The following is a 27,373-nucleotide window of genomic DNA, read 5'->3' on the forward strand; positions in this document are numbered from 1 at the left end:
AGCGAGGGAGAAAAACAAAAAAGAATTAGCTTCTATCCGCTTGGTTCACTCTCCCCAACTAGCCTCAATGGCCAGAACTGAGCCACGGCCAGGCACTGGGAACTCAATCCAGGTCTCCCACATGGGTGGCAGGAACCCAATTACTTGTACCATCGCTGCTGCATCACAGGGTGTGCACTGGCAGGAAGCCAGAGCTATAAACCAAACTCATGCACTCTAATGTGGGACTCAAGTGTTTTCACTGCTAGGCTAAATGCCCAATCCAGTATTTCCCATTCACAGATGGGGTCACTGAGGATTTTAATTAATATATATATATTCATTGAAGAAATACTGAGAACTACCAGATGCCAGGGTAGCAGTTACGAAACATGTTCCCAGCAAGCAATGCAATGGAGCAAAGCAGAAGTACAGAGGTCAAATACATTCTCACCTGCACTTTAGTCAGAAAAACTCTCATTTTATATCCATGATTTACTGGGGTTTCACCTCAGATTTCATCTACAATAAAAGCAAATTCTATTCTTAAGAAGTATTTGGATTGCTGTAGTGCACAATGGGAAATAAGCAAAGGTGCAGGAGCTTACAGCTGGATGAGACAGCAGCTTCATCAACAGGTAATTACCTTGCATGGGAACAGGTGGTAAGAGAGGCCCCAGTAAAGCACTCTGGGCCTAAGTGACCAGAGGTGAGTCAAGAGGTCAAAGCTTCATAGCTGAGGTTTGAGTCTGGGTGGTATCACCAATTAGCCATGGGGTAAGATCAGAGATCTACCAGTTTCAGCTACACAAACAGGAAGCGCTCTGAACTTGATCCTTCATAATGAAAGGGTTAAATCATCTTCTCCCAAATCCACTCCCATAGTCTAGATTTACTGAGAGCTTACTAGGGCCAGACATTCTTCCAAGCACTTCATTAAAACTCATCTAATTCTCATCACCATTGTGTGCATCATCCTTGTCTGCAGAGGAGCAGTGAGCTGCCCACCATTACAGCAAGAGCAGTCCCAGGTCTGACTGCACAGCCCCCACTACGCTAGCGATGCTGACACTAGCAAGGACCTTAGGATGCCATGGAGACAAAATGGGGTTCAAGTCCAAGTGCTGGGTAAGTCCTCCGCCGCCACCGAATCACAACACACTGATTTAATGTAACACACAGGTAACCTTAATTCCTGACATTCCATAAACAGAGGTTTTACATTATTCAGTGACAAGGCCCTCATCAGAAAGAATGCACCATAGTTCCAACTGTCCTTTCAAGTTCATCAGTTTCTCTCTGCCAGCCCCTTCAAGGGAGGTGCCCTTCTCTCCTGCCTCATACCGGGGAGGAGCGTGATTCACCTTGCACCAAGCGAGCTGTTCTTACTCTGCTACCACCAATCCAGGCCTTAAGCTGACATCTAGTTCAAGGGTGACCTTTAGCCAAAGCGAAACATCCCTCAGTCTCTCCCACCCTAACCCCTATTAATAATGTTATCGTAGGCAGTGGGTGAGGAAAGCTAATTAATACTGCTTCCCTAGACTCTGGAACCAGTGGGTCAAGAAAGCTAGCTTTGCAGTTGTTTTGCTCCATGTATCTTGAAAAACAGATGAAAAAATTCACCATTGCATCCATTTGAGAAAAAGATCAGTATAGATACTGAAGGCTTTGAACAAGTCAAGGTTACACACAGCCTGATTTCCAGATGTGTTTTTCCTTTTCTTGGCTTCCACAGCCACCCCATTTTTGCCCCTAATAATTACACACACCCCATGCCCCAACCAGCATGTCTGCAGTCCAGGAAGTGTGAACTGCCTGCTCTCTGGCACAGGGAAAGTTCTTCGATAGGATTTGGAGGCAAGCAGAGCAATTAATTAACAAGAAAAAGGTATAGCTTGGGGGTAATTAGCAGCAGCAACAAAAATGTTTAGCTGAGCTTCCTCTTTTTATCTGGAGGCAGTTCCTATAGACAGATGCTCGGGAATAATGAAGTTTAATGAGACCAGCAGCAGCTGGCTAATTAGTCAGTGAGGAGGAAACAATAATGACAAGGGGAGAAGGTTTTTACTCCTGTTATTAGCTCAGGCCTGGGACAGTTTTTCTTAAATTGTGGGTTGGACCCTAACCTCAAAGAGGTCCCAGGGCAAATAAGAAGTTCAAAGCAAAAACAAATGCAAAAAAAAAAAAAAAAACAAAAAACAAAAAAAAAACCACCCTGCAAAGCTTGAATGCTGGTATTCCTGAGGGCTGGCTCGCAAGCCTGGGAGTAACTATACCGGCTCAGAGGCAGAGGCGGCTCACTCCCGATCATGATTCCTTCCATAGCAACACCACACTCTGCACCAAAGGTTAGCCATGTCCCAGGCCAGCTGGTCACTGTTGTGTGTCTCACTGAGGCCCTTACAGAGAATTCCCAAGTAAGAGCAAGCCCTCCTCCCCAGCACTAACAACAGTAAAAGGGTTATCACAACAGCTATTCCATAATGCACGCATCTTGCAAAGCATGTTCACGCCATATTTATTTATACACACATAATTTTGACTTGTCAATTTAAAATAAATTCTTAAAAATTTTATTACATGTATACCTCATCTCAGCTCCCCACTAGGGCTGGACTTTTCCAAGTGCCCAACAGGAACCCAAATCCTTCCAGAAGTAACTGGTTACTGACAGTAAGTTTCCCATTCTGTCAGCAAGCAATGAGGGAAGATTCTTGTTAAAAAGTGAGACTATACACTAGGATTGTAATCTCATCCTCAACACAGCCACACATAAAAGCAGCTGATGGCAATACTATCATAAACCCTCCCAATTCACAAGGCCTGTGCTTCAACGAGTTTCCCCGTCCATGTGGAAGAGTCTGTCCTTTATGCATTCAAGAAACCGTCTGTGAAGAAGCAGTATCCGGCCAAAGTCGGTCAAAGTCTCTAAATGTTACTGGCTTGCGGTAAGTTTCTGATGCTTTCTAGTGCCACCTTTAACCTCTACTACTAGATAGTCTGTCAAAAAAAAAAAAAAAAAAAACCCAGAATCTTCTCCTCACAAAGTAGTGAAGTCACTCCGGAGTAAACTTCAAATGGAATTTTACTTTGAAGAAAAACAGCCTCCCAGCCACCACTGTCACGAAGAGGATCTTCCAGAGTTCTCTGCGCCCAGTCGGAAGCTGGAGCTTTTTCAGAGTTGGCTTTCCCCTCCTCCTGGGGATGGGGGCTGGGCTGTCCAAATCAGCCCAGAAACCTCCTTCATACAGAGCTGTAATGTAAACGAAACTATTCCTCTGTTAATTATTTACATAAAGAAGGTCGTACAGGTTTGCCCTAGCAACACCAGAGAACAGTTCCCATTAGCAGCTTTTACTCTGGGAAAGGAGAAAAGAAACACCCCTTCAAGTTCAGCAGATACTGGGCTTTATAACCTGTTTCCAAAGTCAATACAGTTAACTGCTGTAGGCTATTTACTTTTACAGTTTTAGGATCTCTCTGTCACACTGTACTTACTGGCAGGGCCAGATGAACAATACAGCCATTTTAGTCTTAACGCATTGGCTAAAACCGGTTCTGACTTTCTCATCAATTTTCTAAGACTTATCCCTAAAACCCAAAGGTCAGTAGTCAGGAGTTACTGGAACTCACAAAGGCACTCCTCAGAACTCCAGAAACATCTGCTCAATTCAAAAGCAGGGTGAAACGACAACTCTGGCCTCCTTTCTGACATTGAGAGCCACTGTAAGTAAGCAGGGAAATGGTTACTGTGCTACCTCTACAATAAAGAGTCAAAGAGCCTCTCATAGGATGCTACAGCCCCTACAGGTAAGTGTGAAAGGTAGGGAGTCTCAGTGCTGTCAGAAAGCTTTAGTTTGTGATTACATGATTTATAAGTAACAGACACACTGCCTGTCATCTCCAAAGAGCCAGTCTCAATAAACAGTAGTTGGTAACTGTGTTGTGTAATCTCTGTCTTTGGGGAGATGCTCTTCCACCTGTGGGTTGCCACAGGCCGACTGAAAACATAGTTTATTCTCTGTGCTTGTCATGTAGCTCCTCCTACATTTCACTGCATACTTCAAAGGTGAAGAGAAAGATCACCTGACTACACAGATCCACAGTAAGCTTTAGGATCAAAAGAGAACAAAGTGCAAATATGCAGCATACACACTCATACAAGAGCCAATCTCTAAGTATCCTCCAAAAAATATTTCCTGGGAAAATGACCTACAGTAGTGACATGGCCATCTTTCAGTCTAGCCATGTAGCTTTCCTAAGAAAGAAAGTCACATCTTCCTGGACAAATAGGCCAAAGACAAGAACAAACCCAGGGTTCACCAACCCAACAACCCTGTGATGAGTCATGTGATTCCAGACTCTGAGTAGCAGAGTCACCATCTCTCTCTCTCTCACACACATCATCATCATCATCATCATCATCATCATCATCATGAGACACCCGCCGAGGCCAAGTTAAATCATTTCTGGAACGATGAGGGGAATAAACAATAAATATAAACAGGTAACTTGCTTCTCTGGTGCTAAATTTAGAACATAGTAGATGGCAAACAGAAACAAGTATGGATGAACTGATGCCCCTCTGAAAAACCTTCACTTTTTAGACCCACTGTGGGGAAACCCAAAAGGTGGCCTGAAAACAAAATGCAAAGAGCAGCTGAAAGTCTTCACTTGCACTTGGCAGCAGCAGCCAACCCAGAAACAGGGATTATCTACTTTACTCACACATGGACATCATAGAACAAAAGGCCACTTGGCCTCAATACACCAAAAGGCTCAGCAGCTGAAAATGCTTAAAGTCAAGCAAAATCAGCAAACTCCAAGAATCTGAACTTAAAATGTGGGGGTTTTGGCCCAACTCTTTTTTTCCTAAGTAACGCCATCATCTTTGAACATTACACCAGAGGTACCTTCTGTGCAACCAATGCCTCACAGCTGATGAAGGTACTTTTAACTTCAAAATTCTATTTCAATACTAATACTCTTCATTCCAGGTTCTTAGAAGTACAAATAATTTTGTACACTGGCAAAACACAGACCTCCTTTATACTCTACCAGAATCACCACAGCAAAGTACTGGAGAAAAGGGAATAGTTTCCTGAGATTAGGCAAGATTTGAATTTTACATTGCATAAACAGACAGTGCTGCCACCAACAATTAAAAGGGTGAGAACCTAGGTGAATTCTTTTTTTTTTTTTTTTGACAGGCAGAGTGGACAGTGAGAGAGAGAGACAGAGAGAAAAGTCTTCCTTTGCCGTTGGTTCACCCTCCAATGGCCGCCGCGCCCGGCGCACTGCACTGATCCGATGGCAGGAGCCAGGTACTTCTCCTGGTCTCCCATGGGGTGCAGGGCCCAAGCACTTGGGCCATCCTCCACTGCCTTCCCGGGCCACAGCAGAGAGCTGGCCTGGAAGAGGGGCAACTGGGACAGACTCCGGCGCCCTGACTGGGACTAGAACCCGGTGTGCCGGCGCCGCTAGGTGGAGGATTAGCCTAGTGAGCCGCGGCGCCGGCTCTAGGTGAATTCTTTAAGGCTGGAACATAGCCAGAAATTTCCACCTCTCACCAAATCATCACTGCTCAAGTCCCAACAAAATGCTCATCAGTCTATAAAGCACAGGCCTCAATCATCTTGCAGGAAATGCAAGCCAAATGGTATGAATTCAGAGTCCTGAGGCAGACTGCCCGGGGTTGTAACCCCAGCACTACCACTGACTAGCTGAGCATCTGTGGGTGAAGTGTCCGTTGGGCCTCTGGTTCCTCATCCTCAAATGGAGATGACGTTTATCTCCCAGGGATGTTACAAGGAGCCTATGAATCAATACTGCAAAGAACTTGAAAAAGTTCTTGCACAGGGTGAGTATCAAGAAGTTTTAGCTGGGTGTCAGCACTGTGGTGCAGCGGGTAGTTAAGCTACCACCGGCCATGCCGTATCCCTATCAGAACACCAATTCAAGTCCTGGCTGCTCCACTTCCAATCCACCTCCCTACTAATGCACCTGAAAAGACAGCAGAGGATAACCTAAGTGCTTGGGCCTCTGCCAGCCACTTGGAAGAATCAGATGGAGTTTCTGGCTCCTGGTTTCAGCCTGGTCCAGTCCTGGCTATTGCAGACATCTGGAGAACAAACCAGCGAATGGAAGATCGATTCATCTCTGTCTCTCTATAACAGCCTAAGTAAATCAAAATACTTAAAAAGTAAAGAGTTCTAGTTGCTATTAATTACTATTATCAAAACTATGGCCATCAGTACTGGATACTGGGCAGGAGTCTGGGGAGGGATCTGCTTTCCTTCTCTTGGCATGGGGATATACCTTTTCTTTTGTTTGCTTCTCCTTGGTAGGCCTTTAATTTCCTCACAGGAACATGTGTCTAACAAGCAAGAACTACGATGCAAATCACTTGTCCAAGGTCATTTCACCAACATCAGCTGCTGAACAGCTGATTCTCTGAACTTATGCCAAGATCAGCTGAATGCTAGGTAACAAAGTAAGCAAAATCTCAAATAACAAGAATAAACATTAATGAGCTGAAATGGAATGGAAAAAATATACATCTACCCATATACATCTACCCATTCCCTTAGCATGTGCCATGGTTTTGTGACTCCTTCCAGCCATGTAACATTTCCACCCCAAGCATTCATCTCAGAACCTAATCCTGCTCATATGTAAAAGTTCTAGTTCAAATGTCAACTCCAGGGGCCAGCGCAGTGGCACAGAAGGTAAAACAGCCACCTGCAGTGCATGCATCCCAAATGGGCACTGGTTGCAGATGCTCCACTTCCGATCCAGCTCCTTGCTAATACACCTGGAAAATCAGTGGAAGATAATCCAATTCCTTGGGCTCCTGTACCCACGTAGGAGACTGGGAAAAAGCTCCTGACTCCTGGCTTCAGGTTGTCTCAGCTCCAGCCACTGCAACTGTTTGGTGATTAAACTAGCAGACAGAAGATCTCTCTCTGCTTCTGCTTCTCTGTAACTCTGCCTTTCAAATAAATAAATCCTTAAAAAAAAAAAAAAAAAGTCAACTCCTCTAAAATGCCTCTTTCACAGCCCACAACCAAGGAATGTTACCCACATGTCTTAGAGCACACACCATGGTCTACCTAGCATTGCCTTTTATAACATAACCTGAGGCAGAGGCAGTTGCTTACACATCTGTGTTCCCAGTATGCCTAGCATACCTGCTCACTAGGACACCTACTTGTTTGCTGAATGGATGGATGGATCTGAGGACTCTTCAGATACCCCACAGCTATAAATATATCCTAAAGTCACCCTGCTTCCATTTGCAGAACTAATTCTAGGTGAATTAGGAGGTACAGGCTACTGTATTCCAACAGCTGGTTGGCAAGAGCACATCATGAGCAGTTGGCTTCCAGGCTCTATCAGTTGAGTCCTGAGGACTAATTCTAGAAAACACGCTTCATTTGACATTGCATAGACAGACGGTGCTGCTACCAACAATTCAAAGGGTGAGAACCTAGGTGAATTCTTTAAGGCTGGAACATAGCCAGAAATTTCCACCTCTTACCAAACTGAAGTCACAACGAGAGCCAACAACTATCCTTCTGGGTCTACGTTTTCCTGTCATCAATATTCTAGAGCTTTCTGTCATTAATCGACTAAGTCACCAGTAGAAAAGGGTGGTGGACCTAGATGATGATGAGAATAAAACACAGACCATTACTATCATATCACCCTGCTGCCATAATTACACTGTTATCAAGTTCTGCATGCTGCCCTATGCACCCACTCAAACATGTTTCTTTCAAGTCACCTGTTAATTTCTGTCTCAGGAGCAAGGAGGAAAATCAAGGTTCTCATGAGCAGAGGCATACTGGGGCCCAGCTTTCCTACATTTCCCCCCTCTCCTTGTGGTTCAGATGAGTTCTGGATATCTTGAAGCAGAGCCATCACGCAGACTGGCCCTCGCTCAGGCACCACTTCCATGCATCACAACACATGTCAATCTATAGGTATTTTCATCCAGCAGCTCAAAATCCAGTGCTCTCACAGCCACTAGCAGCAGGTCCAAGTCCATGTCTCTGTTCAATGGGATAGTGATACACCAATGTTCAATATCACCTGCATTTAGGCTATGGAATGGCTCAAATAACATCCCTCCAAATACTCAAACTGCTTATACCAGACATGGTACCCACTGTGAGTGGATGTCAGTTCTGCCGTTCAAGATATGCAGAAGCATTACTCATCCCTCCAGTATTATGCTCTTACACTATGAATGATAAGCAAATTAGCTGACTGCATTTTCAATGGAAGGATTTACTCATCAGTAGTAAAGACTTTACTAGAAATGTATATTTACAAAATCTGATTTGTGAGCCTTCCATTTTTTATACTTTATTTATCTGAAAGGCAAAGGATGAGAGAGACAGACAGACAGACAGGAAGATCTTCCATTAGCTAGTTCATTCCCCAAATGCCTGGACAGGATTGGGCCAGGCTGATGCCAGAAACCAGGAACTCCAACTCCCAGGGTGCATGTTAGCAGGAAGCCAGATTGTAAGCAGAAGAGGGACTCTAACCAAAGCACTTTGAGATGGCATGTGGACGTCTGAAGCAGTGGCGTAACTGCTGCCACAATGCCCAGCCTGAGCCCTCCATTTTTCAGACACATATTCCATTTGTTGCTAGATTAGGTGTGAAACACTTTGTCTCCACAAGTTTTGTTTTTTTTTTTTTTAAGGATAATTTTCTTCTTTTTTTCCTAAGATTTATTTATTTATTTGAAGGGCGGAATTACAGAGAAAGTAAGTGAGAGATCATCTATCTGCTGGTTCACTTCCCAAATGGCTGCAAGGCCCAGGGCTAGGTCAGGCGAAAACCAGGAGCCTGGAACTCCACCTGTCTCCCATGTGGGTAGCAAGGGCCCAAGGACTTGGCCCATCTTCCACTGATTTTCCAGGCATGTTGGCAGGGAACTGGATAAGAAGTGGAGAATCTGGACTTAAACTTCTGCTCATTGGGAAACCCAGCATCACAGGTGTGACACACTTAAAAACCTGGGACTATGGCTGAATTGCTAATAAGAAAATCAAGTACACAATGCTCTGGGTTTAAAACAAAAATCACAATCCCGGTACAATCTACTAATGTGCTGGCAGATATATGTATGCCATACCTTGCTATGTGGCTTCACCAATTTAGAAAAAGCACATGCATTAAGTTCAAAGAAATGCTGAAAACAGCCCCCTCCTGCTGCAGAGTTTCACAGTCACCCACCTTGTCACTGGCTGCTGCTTTGGCGCTGCCTCCTCATTTCACCTTTCCCCTGATCTTCAGGTTCCTCAACCTACAGAGCAGATACGACACCACATACCTCACAGAGTTACTCACAGGATAAATACTACCATGTGAAGGTGCCTGGTTCATATCTGTCTCACGCTTGAAAGCTTCCCCAGAACTTTTTTAAAAAGTCATGTTTGATGGGATGGAGACAGAAGCTTGTGGTTCAGCTTCTATCTCACAGATATCAGCAGACTTATGGGCAAGGTGGTGGGAAATGTGTGACCTCTGACTCCAAACCAGACTGCACTCCAAACCAGCACCTCTGGTTTACCAATGGGGCCCACTTAAGTAGGACCCATTGTGAACCCAGGGTGGCTAAGGTACCTCAAGAAGCAGCTTATCAGGAGGAAAGAAACCACATCATAAATATGACTCCTCAAAAGGGAGGATGCTTCCCTGAGAGGCTGGGGCTAAGGACCTTACTTCAAAGGCAACTATGCTGGCTGCTGCTGGAGATGACATTCCAAATGCTCCAGCCACACCCAGCCACACCTAAATTCTCCCAAGAAGATAACTATCTCTGGAGAAGCAGTGTGGAGTAATGGCTTAATGCTAGGGCTTCGAGAATAGTGAGCCAGCTCTACCACTTAATAGCTGGATGAACTGAGCAAGTTACTTCATCTCTCCAAAACCTAGGTTTCCTCATCTGTAAACAGAGATAACAGTGCCCCTATCTCCAGCATAAAATCAGATAATGCCTTTAATAAACAGCACAGAGTCTGGGGCATATAATGTCTAGTAAATGTTGGCTGTGGTAACTGCACAGATGTCTTTTACCTTCATCAGCAGATACCTGACCAGGAGAGTGGACCTGAGAACAAACATAGCCTTGACATTTGTTGCCCCCTAAAAATTTCTTACATTTGATGATGAGTTTGCATTTTCCATAGATGTCTGGTTCACACACATGATTACCATGGATTGGCACAGCAACCCTGGAAGAGGGAGGAAGGGCAGGTGTCCTCCAATTTACAAGTATATAAAGCCCACATCCTTTTCTTTACATATACCCAGTCAAATCCCATTCCAAAAAAAATGCTATCTATTTTCTGGTCTCTTGAATTGTCAGCTTCCCTGCAACTCCAGTGCCCAGCAAAGAGCTCATAAGGTAGAATATTAAAGCAGGGATGAAGGCTGGCGCCGCGGCTCAGTAGGCTAATCCTCTGGCTTGCGGTGCCGGCACACCAGGTTCTAGTCCCGGTCGGGGCACCGGATTCTGTCCCGCTTGCCCCTCTTCCAGGCCAGCTCTCTGCTGTGGCCTGGGAGTGCAGTGGAGGATGGCCCAAGTGCTTGGGCCCTGCACCCCATGGGAGACCAGGAGAAGTACCTGGCTCCTGCCTTCGGATAGGCGCAGTGCGCCAGCCGCAGTGGCCACTGGAGGGTGAACCAATGGCAAAAAGGAAGACCTTTCTCTCCGTCTCTCTCTCTCACTGTCCACTCTACCTGTCAAAAAAAAAAAAAAAAAAAAGGCAGGGATGAGTCATCCCACTAATTACAGTTACAACAAGCAGGTCTCCTTGTTCAACAGCTTTTTTTTTTTTAAAAAAAAAGACTGAATTTATTTATTTGAAAGACAGAGTTACAGAGAGAGATAGAGCCAGAGAGAGAGAGAAAGGTCTTCCATCTGCTGGTTCACTCCCCAAATGACCGCAACGGCCAGAGCTGAGGTGATCTGAAGCCAGAAGCCAGGAGCCAGGAGCTTCTTTTGGGTCTCCCACGTGGGTGCAGGAACCCACGGACCTGGGCCATCCTCCACTGCTTTCCCAGGCCATAGCAGAGTCTGATAAGAGGAGCAGCCAGGACACAAACTAGTGCCCATATGGGATGCCAGTACTGCAAGCGGTGGCTTTAACCCACTGCACCACAGTGCCAGCCCCTAACTTGGTTTGTTTTTAACATGGGGAACCTTGGCAAATGAGTTACACTGGGAATTCCCACTGTGGGAGGGGAACCAGAGAGGGAAGATCCCAAATCAACTGCTGAATTACGTAGGGACCTGTGCCTTACTTTCCCGTTTCTGAAATACTGAGGGCAAGAGCTGCTCCTTATCAAATAGGGAGCAGGATCAGTGATATAATTCATGTTTGTGGACAACTATGAGCTCATAGGAAAATGAGGTAAGAAAGGTCATTCTGGAATGGCTTGATGACAATGGATGAGATGGGGATCTGCTGGGATCTGGACTGCCCTCCCACCCACCTCCAGCACCTGGGTGGTAAATGCTCGTGAAAGTAGCAGCTCCTAGAGTCCCTCCCACCCCCATTTTACCTGGGGCTTAAGCCTAGCAGGTTACTGATCTGGTGTCCCTCCTGTCAATGCCAGCCTGCTGCCTTCCCAAAAGCTACCTGAACTTAACTACTGTGAATGAGACTGTAATGAGCAACATGGTGCTATGGCCAAGAACTCCCAGTCCAGCTGGCTACAGGCAAGCACACTGCTGAATGAGTATTACTTTTAAAAATTACTTCCGTGTGTTTCAAGTGAAAAAATAACCTCCCATCTCAAAATTGAAATCACAGATTTGCAGAGGAAAAACAAAGATATTTGTGTGTGTGTGTGTGTGTGTGTTTAGGGGATGCAATTTAGTCTCTCAGTTACGAAATTCTCATGCTACATCACAGTTCCTGGGTCTGATTCCTGGGTCCAGCTCCTGACTCCAACTTCCCCTCGATGAAAACCCTGGGAGGCAGTTCAAGTCATTGCGTTACTGCCTCCTACACATGGTGGGTAGCCTTTGACTCCTGGCTTTGGAACCACATGTTGTGGGCATTTGGACAGTGAGCCAGTGGATGGTAGCACTCTGTATAACTGCTGTTTTTTGGTCTCTGCCTTTCAAATAAAAAAATAAAATAAAAAACAAAAAGGCAGATGTGGATCAAGAGGCCCCAAGGGCTGGGAAGTAGTTTCTGGGTCAAAATCATCTTTCTCTCAGATAGTTCTCTGGTTGAAAAGGCCAAGTTTGCACATTAATACGTTATCTAAAATTCTGAGGCCCTGCCTCTATTTACTCAGAGTCTGATTTAACTGCCTGGCTTTTGGAAAAGCATTACTCAACGCTGTTTGGTGAGCAAAGACGCATTCACAGTTGGAGAAGTTACGTTTGCTTTATGGCCATACAATATAAAAATCTGAATGGCTACCACACCTCCAAAAATGGATTTTGATTTCATAGGGTACATTTTTTCCATTTATGTAACTAGATTACACTAGTGTGACCCCTTAAACTTTCTCCTGGTCCACCTCCTCTACTCATGCCTCTAAGACAAAAAAAAAAGGGGGGGGGGAATGGTGGGTTAGGGACAATCTGAGGTCACTTCCAGGAAACTATTTCTCTCCAAGCACTTTGGTACTTCCTGTAGGCTCCCCTTCCTCTCTCCAAGCCAAAGCTAAGAAATTCCCTAGCACCCTGCTGAGTCCTAGGGAGTGTGCAAGGAAGCTCATGTGCAGCATGTTCATAAACCAGCTTCTCGGAGGGAGAGCAGGCTGTCACTGAGGTCTCATAAAATGTCATTTTATCAAAAAGCAAATAAGCCCAACCTAAGCCATTCCTGAAGTTACAGTTTGGTCACATCAGTGACAAAATCCTTATCATGAGTGATTCATTCTTCCATTCAATACATTTTTTATTAAGTAGCTGGCAATGCCGCCTCTTCCCAGGAGAGAGGACACACCAGGGAGGACTATCAGCTAACTGCTGCTTCCGTTCCTTTACTACATCTATTTACTTACTTACTTACTTATTTATGTACCAGGCTCTAGAAGGAATGAAGATAAAACACCCCACATGTAGCCACTGTCCTCGGCCCCTGCATATACAATTAAGATCACCCACTGTCTAGTGTGCCTGAGAAGTGGAATGTTTGGTGGTAACGTCACCCCCAATCTCTGGCAACCTGGGATGGACTGGCCACCCTATTAATACAATATACCTAATTTGCTCTCCACAACCACCTCCAAGGGCTGTTTCTTCCCAGAGGAAAAAAATGAGGCTTGGTGAAGCCAACAGCGGAGCCAGGATCTGAATGTGGGCTTACACAGAGCCTTGGCCCATGTGCTCTCCTCATGTTTCTCGAATTGAGAGATAAAACATCCCACAGGCCCTGACAGCTTCTTCACCGCACCACCGCAGCTGCCAGGTTCTGGATTACTCTCCCTTCACTGTTCCCCTGTGCAGCTGGGATTTCATCTGCTGAGCAGTTGTTTGCCGATAACACATAATCTCCCTCTACCACTGCAAGTCTGAATCTTAAAGCAAGTTTTTTAAACTTCTATAGGAATAAATGTCTCCCTCAATAGAAATCAGGGCACCATTTTCAAGAACCAGAAACACACTTTGCCTAAGACTAGCATTCATTTCCCAAACACTATACACTCAAGCTAGCAATCTATAGAACCTCTTTGGCATTTAACAGTTCAACAGACTAGACAGACTTCCAAAGATAAAGTAAATTTAAAACACATCTTAAAAACTTAAAAATAAAATACACCTTCAAAATTTCTCTTACTAAAAAAAGAAACCTAATTCAAAAACATTCAGGCCACATTCCAAGAGGTTGTCTGGTCTTCTACCATGCTGGCTGTAATCACCATCTGCACATCAGTGCCCCCCAGATCATGTCGATGGTTTGTATGAGAATTTCAGGCAAAACACACAAATGCACACACCCCTGCAATCGGTCTGTGCTTCAAAGGCTATCTCCCACTCCAAAATTCCATAGCCATTACATTCTTGGGGAGGGGGTGGGGGTCTAGCCATCCAAATAATGACATAGCTATGTAATTTCCTTGCCACCAGCGACGAACAGAAGCTCTAGACTTTACTTATGTTTTGCTCACATTATTCATGAATAAAGCTTGCCTCAGTGATCCTCAAATTAACTTTCCACTTGCATCATTTCAGCATTAAAAGAGGACTTTGAAGACAGATCTTTCACAAGGCCTTTGTGAAACCAAATATAGGCTGGCCTGTGTCTCTGTGCTACTGTGATTACTGTATTTGCTACTTAAAGGTCTTGTGCCTCTTGAAAACAGGGCTGGGGGAGACAGAGAACGGCTAAGAAAGGCCTTTCAAAAGCAAACACAGTAGAGGCATTCACTGTATCTATAGAGGGTGGCTAGTATTAGCCTACAGTGGTGCTGTGCCCTCTGACAAGTGTTGGATGCCCCAGCTTCGGCAGTAGCTGCCCCTGATGCCTGTTATGAACTTGGGTGAGGCACTATCACTGCGACCTACCAACATCAAAAGTTACCAGGCTCAAGTGACTACCGTCAACCTTGTGTTCTTTCTAAAGGAAAAAGGGGGTGTTTCAGTTGGGTGCATCCTCAGGCAAGCTAAACACTCTAACACACCAAAGGAAACCACACCCAGAACAGGTTTCAGGGGTGAGGGTGGGGGCTGGGCACTTTGCTCAAGTTCAAAGGACTCACCCCTGCCGGGCCCTGCATTAACAAGGGTTGCTGTGGATAAATGAGCCAGACACAGTTTCCAAAGAGAATCTCACCTAATTCATAGGACAATCTCTTTACATTCAATTTAAGTTATCCCTATGTCCTAGAAGAGCAAACAAGCTGAGATTGGTTTAAAAAAAAAAAAAAAAAAAAAACTTACAAATTGTCCTGATTTGCAAAACACTTTGGCAACAGTCATAGAAATAATCACATATGATAAACTTGAGATATAATGTTAGGTGAAAAATAAGAAGAAATCAAGACAAAACCAAATCTGTGTAACAACAGGTGAAACTTGTATCTGTGTGAGAGACAAAACTACTGGAGTTAAAATTTTCTGTGACTGCAGGATCTTATCTTAACTATTCTTTCATTTATTTTAAAAGCGTCACCCTGGTATGGAGTAGTAAATATACCAAAAAATGCCTAGAGTAATACAAAGGAACAGCTAAAATGTAACTTTGTCCATTAGTGACCTTCAACTCTGCCTTTGAAAGAACATCACCTGAGTCATCTCCCTCTGACTGCTTCATGGCTCTTTCCCTCAGGAAGGTTCTGGAGTGGTGCCAGGCAATAAACAAAAGTCACTCCTCTCTTCTACCTCTTTTCCTTCTTCTGTAAAAACTTCAGAACCACAAGTTTTAGCAGATGCTTTTTCTCCCCTACCTAATCAATAACCAGTAATTTTAAAGCTTCAACTGCAGATTCAGAAGGAATGAGCACTCATCAAGGAATAGGTATTTAAGGTATTTCAAATCCACTTTTAACACCAGAACCTGAACGCACTTTAGACATGCAGGTTTCATGTGCATGAAACTGGACTGAAGTTGAACCAGCTCCAAGAACCACAACATCCCACCAAGGATCATCCTACTAAGAAGGTGGAGGAAGTGGGGTATTTGTGTTTCATTTTTAAGTAGTTTAAAAGTATTCAAAAGGTTTAAATCATAAAGCAGATATGGACTAATAAGCCTCTACTTCCCAGGTCACCATATTGCAATCTTGAAAGAATGTAGAGAAACTGGCCCAAAGTATTTTTGTAATTATCCATTAATACCCAATGGGGTAAACTAAACTTACTTTTTTAACTTTCCAAATTTCTAGAACTGCAAGATTAGCCAGGAGGAAAATCCAAACCAGATTCCATAGACTTAAGAGAGCCAGGAATTAGCCAATCATGCTTTAAAGTCCTGTAGTCTCCTGAAGTCATACTAAACCTTCTTTAATTAAATATTATGCATTTAGGGGCTGGGCGAGTGCTGTGGCATAGCAGGTAAAGCTGCCACCTGCAGTGCAGGCATCCCATATGGGTGCTGGTTCGAGTTCCAGAGGCTCCATTTCTGATCCAGCTCTCTGCCATGGCCTGGGAAAGCAGTGGAAGGTGGTTCAGGTCCTTGGGCCCCTGCACTTGTGTGGCAGACCCAAAAGAAACTCCTGGCTTCTGGCTCCTGGTTCCTGACTTCAGATCTGCTGGGCTCTGGCCACTGCGGCCATTTGGTGAATGAACCAGCAGATGGAAGACCTCTCTGTCTCTACCTCTCTCTGTAACTCTTTCAAATAAATAAATCTTTAAAAAATATATTATGCATTTAGATACTCGAGATTGTTTTTATAGTTAGTTGACATGATCTGGTCTATTTAAAAAACAAATGAAAAAAACTACATTTAATGTGGACTACACATAAAACACATAGACTCAGAAAAGTTGTTACCTTTCCAGAACTGTTTCCTTCTCTGTAGGGGTGGGGTTGGAGGGACAGGTAGAGATAATTTCCCAGGCAGTGTTTCCTAAACTCGAACATGATCACAACACCATAGCGATCATGTTAATTGAGGTTCTGCCTCAGTAAGGTGCGGTGGGCCTGCGATGCTGCATCTGTACAAACCCCACGCCATTCAGAGTCTATGCTGAATCACAGGATCTGAGCACCACGGAGTCAAAATTCAAGAAGGCAACAACAAATCCAATACTTATCTCCTGCCTCCTCTCCTGACCTCCATCCTCCCAAACCATCATCACACTAATCTTTCTTAAAAACAAAAACAAAAAAGCCAGAAGTCACTCTCCTAATTAAAATCCTTCAGTGCCTTCCTACTGGCTGACATACACCCAAACTCCTTAGTCAAGGGGCCTTGCATCCTTCCAGACCCCCTCCTACCACACTTCCTTCCTCTGCTCTCTAAGCAGTACCTACCAGGCATCTGCCTGAACTCATACACTCCCTCACAGGGAACAAGCTTATTTTTCCATTTGCTTCTGTTTATTGGTCGGCTCAGCCAACATTTCTGACATAGCTATAATGTACTTATCCACACTTGCTAACAAGGACAACTGTTTATCAAAAAGCAATCAATCAATAAATATTTGTAAATAATTAGAACAAACAAGAGTAAGCACTGTATTTTTTAAAAAGTCATTATTATTTTGATATTTTGTTTATTAGGATCAATCTCGGTATAAAGCAGCCTAAATTAGTAACTAATTTTTTTTGACAGAGTTAGAGAGACAGAGAGAAAGGTCTTCCTTTTATTTTTTAACAACATATCCTTTACATCCATAAATTGGTTTAACAACTGCCTTTTTCTTTTTTTTTTTTTTTTTTTTTTGGACAGGCAGAGTTAGTGTGAGAGAGACAGAGACAGGGAGAAAGGTCTTCCTTTTCCGTTGGTTCACCCCACAAGTGGCCGTTATGGCCGGCGCGCTGCGCCAATCCGAAGCCAGGAGCCAGGCGCTTCTCCTGGTCTCCCATGGGGTGCAGGGCCCAAGGACCTGGGCCATCCTCCACTGCACTCCCTGGCCACAGCAGAGAGCTGGCCTGAAAGAGGGGCAACCGAGACAGAATCCGGCACCCTGACCGGGACTAGAACCCGGGGTGCCAGCACCGCAGGTGGAGGATTAGCCTAGTGAGCCGCGGAGTTGGCCACAACTGCCAAATTTTTAACTAAACCAATCCAGCAAAGAACACTGGATTTAAACAATGCTTACAATGCCCATATCATTTATTTTCTTGTTATTAATTTCTCATAGTTGGGTCTCAGAGTTGACAGAAACCTATCAGGCAAAAGGGAGAAAAATCACTCTAAAATTAGCTGAAATGTACCTAGGTGATTTTGGTAATGTGCCCAAGTGTAACTCCAGCACAAATATTCACACGTCTATAAAGCTATCACTAACTGAAAACTTAGAGCTTTGTCACTACCCATGCCATCTTCCAGAAGAGAGTTAAAAAGAAAAAGGGGGGAGGAGCGGCGAATGGGGTGGGAGTTGCATGGTGGTACAGATGGTTAAGCCATCACTTCCTAGTGGCTAGTGACACTGGCATTCCATATGGGTGGGCAGGTTATGAGTCTTAGCTACTTTGCTTCTGATCCAGCTTCCTGTTAATGTACCTGGGAAGGCAGTGGGACACCCATGTGGGAGACCAAGATGAAATTCCTGGCTCCTGGTTTCAGCTTGATCCAGACATGGCTGTTATGGGCATTTGGGGAGTCAACCAGTAGACAGAAGATCTCGATGTCTGCCTCTCTCCTCTGTGTGTATATGTCCCTCTCTCTTTCTGTAGTTCTGCCTTTCTAATAAATAAGTAAATCAGAGAGAGAGAGAGAGAGAGAGAGAATCTTTCTCTGCTGGTTCATTCCCCAAATGTCCCCAAGATTGGGCTAGGCCAAAGTTAGGAACCCAGAATGCCATCTGGACATCCCATGAGGGTGGCAGAAGCCCATACACTTTCCCACTGACTCATAGGATGCATTAACAGGAAGCTGGATTGGAAGTGGAGCAGCTAGGACTGGAACTTCGACCTCTGATATAGGCTGAACACATCCCAAGCAGGGGCTTAACTCACTGTGCTGCTAGACTATAATGCTTGCCCAATACTCAAACTGTTAAGAGTTCATCTATATGTAGCCTTCCTTAAAAGAAAATCGTGTCATGGAAATAATAACCATATGTAGCTTTCCTTAAAAGAAAAATTGTGTCATGGAAATAATAGCCATACTTTATATTTTTAATAGTCCATGGACATTTTAAAGGAAACTTCATTTAGATTGTATCATCTGTCGATTAACACAGTTCTGTAAAGTAGACCTAGGTCAGTGTTGTGGTGCAGTGGGTTAAACCCTCGCCTGCAACACCAGCAACCCCTGTGGGCTCCAGTTTGAGTCCCAGATGCTCCACTTTTGATCCCATTCCCTGCTTATGCGCGCCTGGGAAAACAGTGGAGGATGGCCCCAGTACTTGGGCCCCTGCACCCATGTGGGAGACCTGGATAGAGTTCCAGACTCCTGGCTTTGGCTTGGCCTACCCCTGGTCATTGCGGCCATTTGCAAAGTGAACCAGTGGATGGAAGATCTCTCTGTCTTCCTCTCTAACTCTGTCTTGCAAATAAACACAAAAATATTATAAAAAAAAAAGAAAAAAAAGCCCAGATCTTCAGACATTTGGGACAAGGTCATGCCCAGGTATGACCTGCCTCCCACTTCAATGTATCAAGTCATTTTTTTGTTTTTAAAGTTAAAGCCAAGAGGCCAGCACTGTGGAACAGCAGGTAAAGCTGCCACCTGCAGTACTGGCTTCCCATAAAGGTGCCAGTTCAAGACCTAGCTGCTCTAGGATCCAGCTCTCTGCTATGGCCTGGGAAAGCAATGGAAGATGGCCCAAGTTCTTGGGCCCCTGCATCAACATGGGAGACCTGGAAGAAAATTCTGGCTCCTGGCTTTGCATCGAGCCCAGCTATGGCTGTTGCAGCCATTTAGGGAGTGAACCAGCAGATACAAGACTTCTTTCTGTCTCTTCTCTCTGCCTCTGCCTCTCTGTAACTCTGCGTTTCAAATAAAAAAAAAAAGTTAAAGCCAAAAGACTGTTTATACCCAAATTTTTTTATTTGTCATGGCCACACTCAAAAGAGTTTTGAATTTAAGTTTCAGGTTTTGGAGCACTTTGAATTCCAGATTTTCAAATTAAGCATGTATAACCTATATCATACAATACTGTTATAGCATCCTCTTCCACAACTCTTCATTGTTCAATAAGCAGTGAGATCTAACACCTGCTCCTACCTGGGGCCAACTCGAATATTTTGCTCCTCTATCCCTCCCACAGTAAAAAAAAAAAAAAAAAAAAAAAAAAAAAAAAAAGAAAGATTTGGCAAAGATTGTTCCAATGATCCAATAAAGGAAGTGTTTCTCAAACTTTAGTGTTCATTGGAACCACCTGACAGGCTGGGCCCATTCCAACCCTTAGTTTGAGTAGGTGAAAGTGGGGGGTCTGAGAATTTACATTTTTAGCAAGTTTCCAGGTCATGTTGATGCTATCAAATGGGGGCCTCAATTTCAGAACTTCCTCAATAAGGTGGCCCATTCATTTGATCTCTAACAAATCCCCAGTGTCATGGTTAGGCTTCCAGACTAAAGGAAGGGAATCCAAGGAGGGATTCTGACCTTCCCTCACCTTAGAGGGAATGCTTAGAGTAAGAGACATTTCATTTGAACAGAATCTCCAAAGAATGACCTGACACATGAAATCATTCCCAGCAGAAGAAACCAAAAGAGCAGGGTCTCAAAAGGCAGGAAAACACAGGCCAGCTTTCACAAATCTTGAGTTCTGGGCAGTAGCTGGAGCTGCACAGGTTGAAAGGAGTCAAATCCCCCAAAGTTTTGCTGTCAGGCGGGCAGTGGGAGGGGGCACTTTGGATAGCCAGGCAGAGGCTACTTGTAAGCAGCAGCAGGGCTGTGCACAAAGCCCTTCCCAGGGATGAGAGGAGGTAAAGACCTGCAAGGAGGCACCTGGAAAGCTTTCTCAGCAGCCACAGAGTCCCATTACTTCACTCGCCCCCACACACTAAGAAAAATGGTGTTCTATCACTCTCCTCCTCCACATAATTGGCCTCCAAGAGTCCTTTTATCCATCTCCCAAACACTGGACTTAGGCTGAAAGAACTGGTTTGTCCTAGCCCACCCAACACTGAGAACGGCAGCTCTCTGAGCATATTAATTCTCCATGCCTGCAGAACAGGTTCAGGCTATCTGGGCGTGGCGTCTGTGGCCCTTCCCTAACCCACATGTGTGGTACTTTGGGAGGGGCATCAAAGTTGGAGTCAGAACACCTGGATTCTGGAGCATTCACTTCATACTGGTTGATCTTAATTACCTGTTTCTTTATCTATAAAAAATAAAGAGACTATCTATCCTAAAGGATTATTAGTACTAAGGAAACACACAGTTAGGATTTACTAAGTATTAGATCCCATGCTGGGTGGTTTGAGTAATCTCATAGAGTTAATTATGCATGGTGATATTATTAAAGTTAAGTGCTATATATGTTAATTACTAATATTACTACATCACTCAAAAGGACTCTAATTCACAAATTTGCTATGAACTTCTAAATTTTGAGCTGAAACTAACGAAAGGAATCTTTTTGTTTTGTTTTAGTGACATTCTACAGAGTTGTCTGGACTTATAAAATCTATATTTAGTATTAGCAAATATCAGGACCAAAAAGGCAATCTTTTTGCTTTAAATTTTTTATCTACTTTATTTATTTAAAAGGTACAGACACAAAGAGACACAGAGATCTTTTACCCCCTTGGCTCACTCCCCTCTGCCAGGCTGAAGCAAGGAGCACAGATACCAACCCTGGTTTTCCATTTGGGTGGTAGGGACTCAGTTACTTCCGTTGTCACTACTGCCTCACAGGGATCTGGAATCAGAAGCAGAGCTGGGACTTGAACCCATTGCCTCCAATATGAAACAATATGGAATGTGGTTGTCAACATCTTAACTGCTCTCTTCTTTTATGCCTCTTAAATCTCCAGATTTTCTTATATCAATCCTGCCTCCCTCGACATCCCCTACCAAAAAAAAAAAAAAAAACAACACACCCCACATCTATTGTCATCCAGTCTTATCACTGGCACAGTGGGAAATATTTGAAGGCCATTACTTCTAACTTAAGAGCAAATTTTCTTTATGATACCCAGGTGTAAACCTAGAATGCTTAAGGGTTAGGAAATCAAGAAAGACAAACATTTGGGTAGCAGAGCAAACTGGAAATCTAGTAAAAACTTAAGAATCAAGTTTCCTCGTGGTTCATGGGTATAAAATCAGCAAAGTTCTTAAGAGTTAAGAAATTAAAAGAAAAAATTAGGAAATTCATGGCCTAGAATTTTTCTCTCTATCCTGGTGCAAGTACATTGAACCAGAACAGCTAGATAAAGTACCTTTTGCAGAAAAATCATGTACTGCATGTCAGGGTCAGGCTATCTTGAAGGCAGAGAAAAGTTCATTTTGATGTTTTTCAACTAAATCCTGTCTGCATGACAACCTCACGGCTAGAGACCACATCATCAGTGTGCTCTGTGAGGTGGGGCAGGCAAAAGAGGGAAGTAGGTGTGTGTGAGACGGGGGCACTTCGTAAGATTATCATGTCATTTGTTTTGAAGAAGGCAGCACTAATATTAATATCTGGACGTGTAGGAGGAGAAAAGTTACAACAATGTGCAGCCTGAGCTCAACAATGTCTGTGATCCAGACAAGTTACACGCTTCTTTCTACCCACCAAAACCTCACTGGCGTGCTATGAAAACTTTCGAGGACAACATACACAAGCAAGACGCTCCTTACTGTGTCTCCTACATGATAAGCACCTGATGAAACCTTTTCCCACCAACCCCAACAGTGGAGACAAGAAGCTTTACAGAGAAGCAGAACACGGGCACAGCCTTCACGAACTGCAAGGATTCCCACAGGTGGAATGCTTCAAGAGCATGCCATCTGAGAACTGGGTAGAAGATGAAGGCAGAATCCTGCCTGGAAGGTTTGGAATGTGAGAGTTAAATAGGAAGGTACAAGGGTTAGGGCCCTTTTGAAGAGTCTTTGTCCAACTTAAGAGCCTGGAATTTCATCTACACCACAGGCACTGGCCAGGGTGTCTGAGTGGGAGAGTAGCACGATGAATACTCTCTCCTATGAAGGATTATGCAAGTTGATGTGAAATTGGAGAGGGATAGGAATCACTCTCTTCCTAAACATGTGAGGTTGAGGTTGCTGTCGAACCCAACTTTATAAAATACATGAACTGATTCAACTGAGGAAGGTGACACTTTTGCAGGAAAATTTGAGAAAGACGTGTGCCTCTGTGTGTATATGTGCGTGTGCTGGTTGTTGGTGATTAATACAGAAGCCACCTGAGACTGAAGGCCTGTCCTATCTTATGCTGGGAGCTTTAGTATGATATTAAAAAACAAAAAAAAAAGAAAGATAATTACTCTGTATCTTAGTTCCTTAAGTCAGTGAGCTTTTGTTTTTCTCACTTTTATTTACTGGCTGATAAATCTCTACAATTTTATCATAATAGATCAGGCTCATTTTAACATCCTACTTCCCTTCAGTAGAACATCAAATATCATTCTATGGTTTCCCTCTTGAGATTTTTAGGATCCAGTGTGGGAAATACTGGAAACCAGCAAAAATGCAGAAATAACTCCCACAAAAATCACAGCACTCCAAGGCATAAATGCTGAATGAATAATTTCAGATAGGAGGCAGTAAAAAAAAAAAAAAAAAAAAAAAAAAAAGAGATTCAGAAGAGTATTTGGCCAACACTTGGGTGTTAAGTGCTAGAAGAGATTATCCCCAGAAGAGTGAAAAAGGCACCCTGGTGGGAATGTTCAAAATGAAATCAGAAGACAGGATCTGTTATCAAAAATGCATGATTATTGGCCGGAGCCGCGGCTCACTAGGCTAATCCTCCGCCTAGCGGCGCCGGCACACCGGGTTCTAGTCCTGGTCGGGGCGCCGGATTCTGTCCCGGTTGCCCCTCTTCCAGGCCAGCCCTCTGCTGTGGCCCGGGAGTGCAGTGGAGGATGGCCCAGGTGCTTGGGCCCTGCACCCCATGGGAGACCAGGAAAAGCACTTGGCTCCTGGCTCCTGCCATCGGATCAGCGCGGTGCGCCGGTCGCATCGCGCTGGCCGCGGCGGCCATTGGAGGGTGAACCAACGGCAAAGGAAGACCTTTCTCTCTGTCTCTCTCTCTCTCACTGTCCACTCTGCCTGTCAAAAAAAAAAAAAAAAAATGCATGATTATTGGAAGAATTGCTAATACTGAACAAAATAACGAAAACCAAGGGTAGGGACCGGGAAGTTTTTTCATCAGATTTCTCCTAAGGTTGTTCAAAATGCAATCAGTCCCATTTGTCTCTAGGGACGCGGCCAAATGTTTCTACCACCCGCCACACTTGGAAGTTAATTCACCGGAGTCCCAGTTCCTCAACAAGGGTGGTTTTCTGCTATAGAAATAACAACACTAAACTTGTGCAACTTCAAAACCACAATATTTAAGAGTAAGAAAGTTATCCGAAGCTTAGTTGAGGGCATAGGTCAGCAAAAAAAAAAAAAAAAAAAAAAAAAATTTTTTTTCTAAAAATGGCACCCCAGAAAACATCAAGCTCACCCCTTTCCAAGAGATTTCCTGGGGGGTGGGGGTCCGAACTAAAACATCAGGGGCACAGCTAATTTTTTTTTTAATTGTAAATGTTCTGAGGTCCAGAGAGGGCAGTTAAGACATTTCCTGTGTGCAAGCTCCACCCTGCTCCGTGAGCCGTTTTGCAGCCACCCTCCACCCTCAGTGTAACAGCCTTTTGTTAGCCACAAGCAGGGACGCAAGCCTTCCCACACCTTTCTACACTTGCCCCTTGTTTCGCCTTCTGAGCCCACAAGACGTGGGCAGGCTGCAGCCTGGTGACGGGCGATCTGATGGAGGACCTCTCGTGGGTGCTCCCGGCTCGGCGGAAGGACACAATGAAGGGTCGGAGTGGGGTTCCTGACCCTGGGACCGAGGCAACACGCAGACCTAGCTCGTGGACGCCTCTCCTACCTGCCGTTTACCGTTCACAAGCTCTCCCCGCACCTGAGCTATCAAAAAAAGCAGAGTCCACGCTGGAAGAGCTTCGGCAGAAACGAACCAAAGACTGGCCAGCATTCCCTGGAGCGGAGTCTCCCCTTCGCTGGCCGCCAGTTTAAAACCACGTCCTGTTCTGCCTCTTGTTTTCCCGAGAAGTGTCCTTACTGTCAACCATTTCACAAGACAAATAAACCAATGAATGAAATCTACCCCCCCTTCCCAATGAAAACATTCTAGGACCTAGCGGCTTCCTTCCTCCTCCTCCTCACAGGAACCACATCTGTGGCACGCAGAAGAGTTAAAATAAGAAACACACAGCCTCCCAGTACTTTTTTTAAAAAACAGTACTAGGGCCATTCCCAGCCTGTTACTGATTCCTGGGGGCTTCCAAACGGAAGGCGTTTCTGTTTTCAGTTAGGAATCTTTTTTTTTTTTTCCATGGATAAGCTCTGAGACACGGCTGGCAAGGCCCTGCTGGCTGGGTAGGGGCTGCAGACAGGAATACACAGCATAAGACTGCACACTCGGGATCCTGCTCTCCCTAAAAATACGTGCAGCCAAATACTGGGCTCATTCAATTATTCCAGCCTGATATAGACGAGAAACCGGATCCAACTACTCCAACCCATATCACTGGAATGACAACAACTGGCTTACATTATAAATTACATGGCCCACAAAACTGATGGGAAGGCTCGCCCCCAATACAACACATCAAAAGAGTTAAAATTAAGCTTCAGAATCAAAACTGTAATTTACTGAAGGCTTAGGGACTCAAAGACCACTCCCTCCTTCCCCTTGCTATTGTTCCACGGAGGACTGGGTCTCTAGCAGTGCACTTTACACCTTTAAGGCTTCCCAGAGGTAAGAGGCTGGGGGCTGGGAGCCAGCAGCGACCAAGAATCAAATACTTGCATACTAATAGGTCTATTAACATTGATCCCCTCAGGGCAAAGATATAGCTTATTAAATAGGAGGACGTGTGTATGCAGTGAGCAGGGAACAACTGACAACCGAGAGAGCCAGAACTGGTACTGGAGAGACAGACTTAAGAGACCTGGCTCCAAATGGTGGCTTTCCTGGAGCAGGGAGTACGAACAACTGCCTCCTAAGTCGTGAATGGGGTGCTCGCAGCCAACCAGAGGCTCTGGGACCGGACCACGCGGCCGCCCGTCATCCAGATCCTGAGGGGTCAAGTCCCATATGGCACAAAATAAAGCTTCGGAACCCCACCCCCCCCACCCCCGTAGGCCGGGCCCGGCCTCGGGGAGGGGGCTTACCTTGGAGCTGCTTGAATCTGCCTTCCAGCTGGTTGTAGTTGTACGGCACCTGCCCCGTGTACGCCGGCGACAGCGGCCCGGAGATGCTGGATGTCCTCTGCAATTCCATTAGGCCCGGCGTAACGCCCCGGCGGGCTGCACCGAGCAAATGCCGCTCCGGCCCCCTCCTACCCCCATCCAACACGCAGCGGCTTCCGCGCGGCTTGGCTCCCGGCCCCGGCGACTAGGCTGGACCTTAGGCGAGCCCCATCCCGGGCTGAGATGGGTGCAGGCTGATCTGATAGGAAGTTGGCTGCAGGGGAAGTCCACCTTAGGCAGGCGAGGAGTTCTCTACCGCTCAGGCATCTAATTCCTAGCTGCTCTCCTGCCTTTCTGCGGTCCTTGCCCAGGAGCTCGAAATAAATTACTGCGGAGGGAGGCAGAGAGGGAGAGGAGGAAGGAGGCACGCGTCCGACTTTAAATGTTTTTAAAATATACAGCCAATCCTAAGCGTGCGGCGGGCGCCGAGCCCCGGAGCTCGCAGGAGCGGCGCACACACCTCCTCCCGGCTGCCCGCGGCGGCCGCCGGTTTGTAATTTAATCAGGAGCCACTCGCCGTGCGCTGGGCGGTGATGTCACCTGATTAGCATAACAGCATTGTAGAGGAAACGCAGGCCGTACCACGCGGAGAGCGCGGGGGAGGCCCGCTGGGCCGCCGTCCCGCACGGCTTGAGGCCGCAGACCCCGCGTACGCCGCGGGCCGGGACCCCAGTGGGCCGGAGCCGCGGTGGTACCGTCCCAAACAAAGCTGCTGGAACCGGAATCTTTTGTTGAGAGCCTCGTGTAACGGAAAAGTCTCCGATTACTATCGCCTGAAAAGGAGGGCGGCCGGGAGGCTGAGCGTCCCGCAGGCCCCGTGGCCCGCGCGCCGCAGCCTCTGTTCAGCGGCTGCAGAGAACGCGAGCGACGCGCACCTGGGCGAGCGAGGGCGCCAATCACGCGGGGGCCGGCCACCAAGTCGGCCTGAGCGCGGCGCAGGGCCACGGGGAGGCGAGGTGCAAGGTCGGGCTCGCTTCAGGAGCCTCTCGGCAGAGCCACGCTGCCTCCGTGGGGGCTGAGCCCGAGGTGTTTCCGGGCCGACGCTGGGCCTGCACTAGTGACTCGACGTAAGGAAGATTTATCGGCGCACCGGCTTGCAAGGCATTGTGGGAGGAAAGTGCACAGGTAAACACCACCAGGATCCCGGCCCGGGAGCGTACCTTCCGGGGAGGGCGATGAGGGCGCAGACTTCACCTCCCTCAAATCCGGCTTTGATTTGTAAGACAAGCCCTCTGCACTTCAGATACTCCAGTTTTAAAAACTCTCCTCTCATTGCTTCTCCCATCAATCTGAACCCAAAACAAAACCCTCCCCCTAGCTAATAACAAGACCAAAATGCTTCCTTGGGAAATAACTCTACTCCCCT

At 45.5% G+C, this 27,373-nt stretch overlaps 1 protein-coding gene across 12 annotated transcripts in view; it reads right to left on the reverse strand.

Annotated features, from left to right (window-relative positions):
- The window catches only part of SPTBN1 (spectrin beta, non-erythrocytic 1), a 213,265-nt gene that overhangs the window by 86,308 nt on the left and 99,584 nt on the right, over positions 1-27,373 (reverse strand). For 2 of the 12 annotated variants that reach the window (XM_089327649.1, XM_089327652.1), the window contains exon 1: positions 25,930-27,039. The exons of 9 other annotated variants lie outside the window; for them this stretch is intronic. In XM_089327649.1, coding sequence (XP_089183775.1) covers positions 25,930-26,038 — 109 coding nt within the window. In that variant the 5' untranslated portion in view covers positions 26,039-27,039. Of the gene's footprint in view, positions 1-25,929; positions 27,040-27,373 lie in introns of those variants that run through there. One more of the 12 variants, XM_089327650.1, reaches the window with a different exon arrangement.

Source organism: Oryctolagus cuniculus, chromosome 2 (genome assembly GCF_051225735.1).
Source record: "Oryctolagus cuniculus isolate XC-2025 breed Fujian yellow rabbit chromosome 2, ASM5122573v1, whole genome shotgun sequence".
NCBI lineage: Eukaryota > Metazoa > Chordata > Mammalia > Lagomorpha > Leporidae > Oryctolagus > Oryctolagus cuniculus.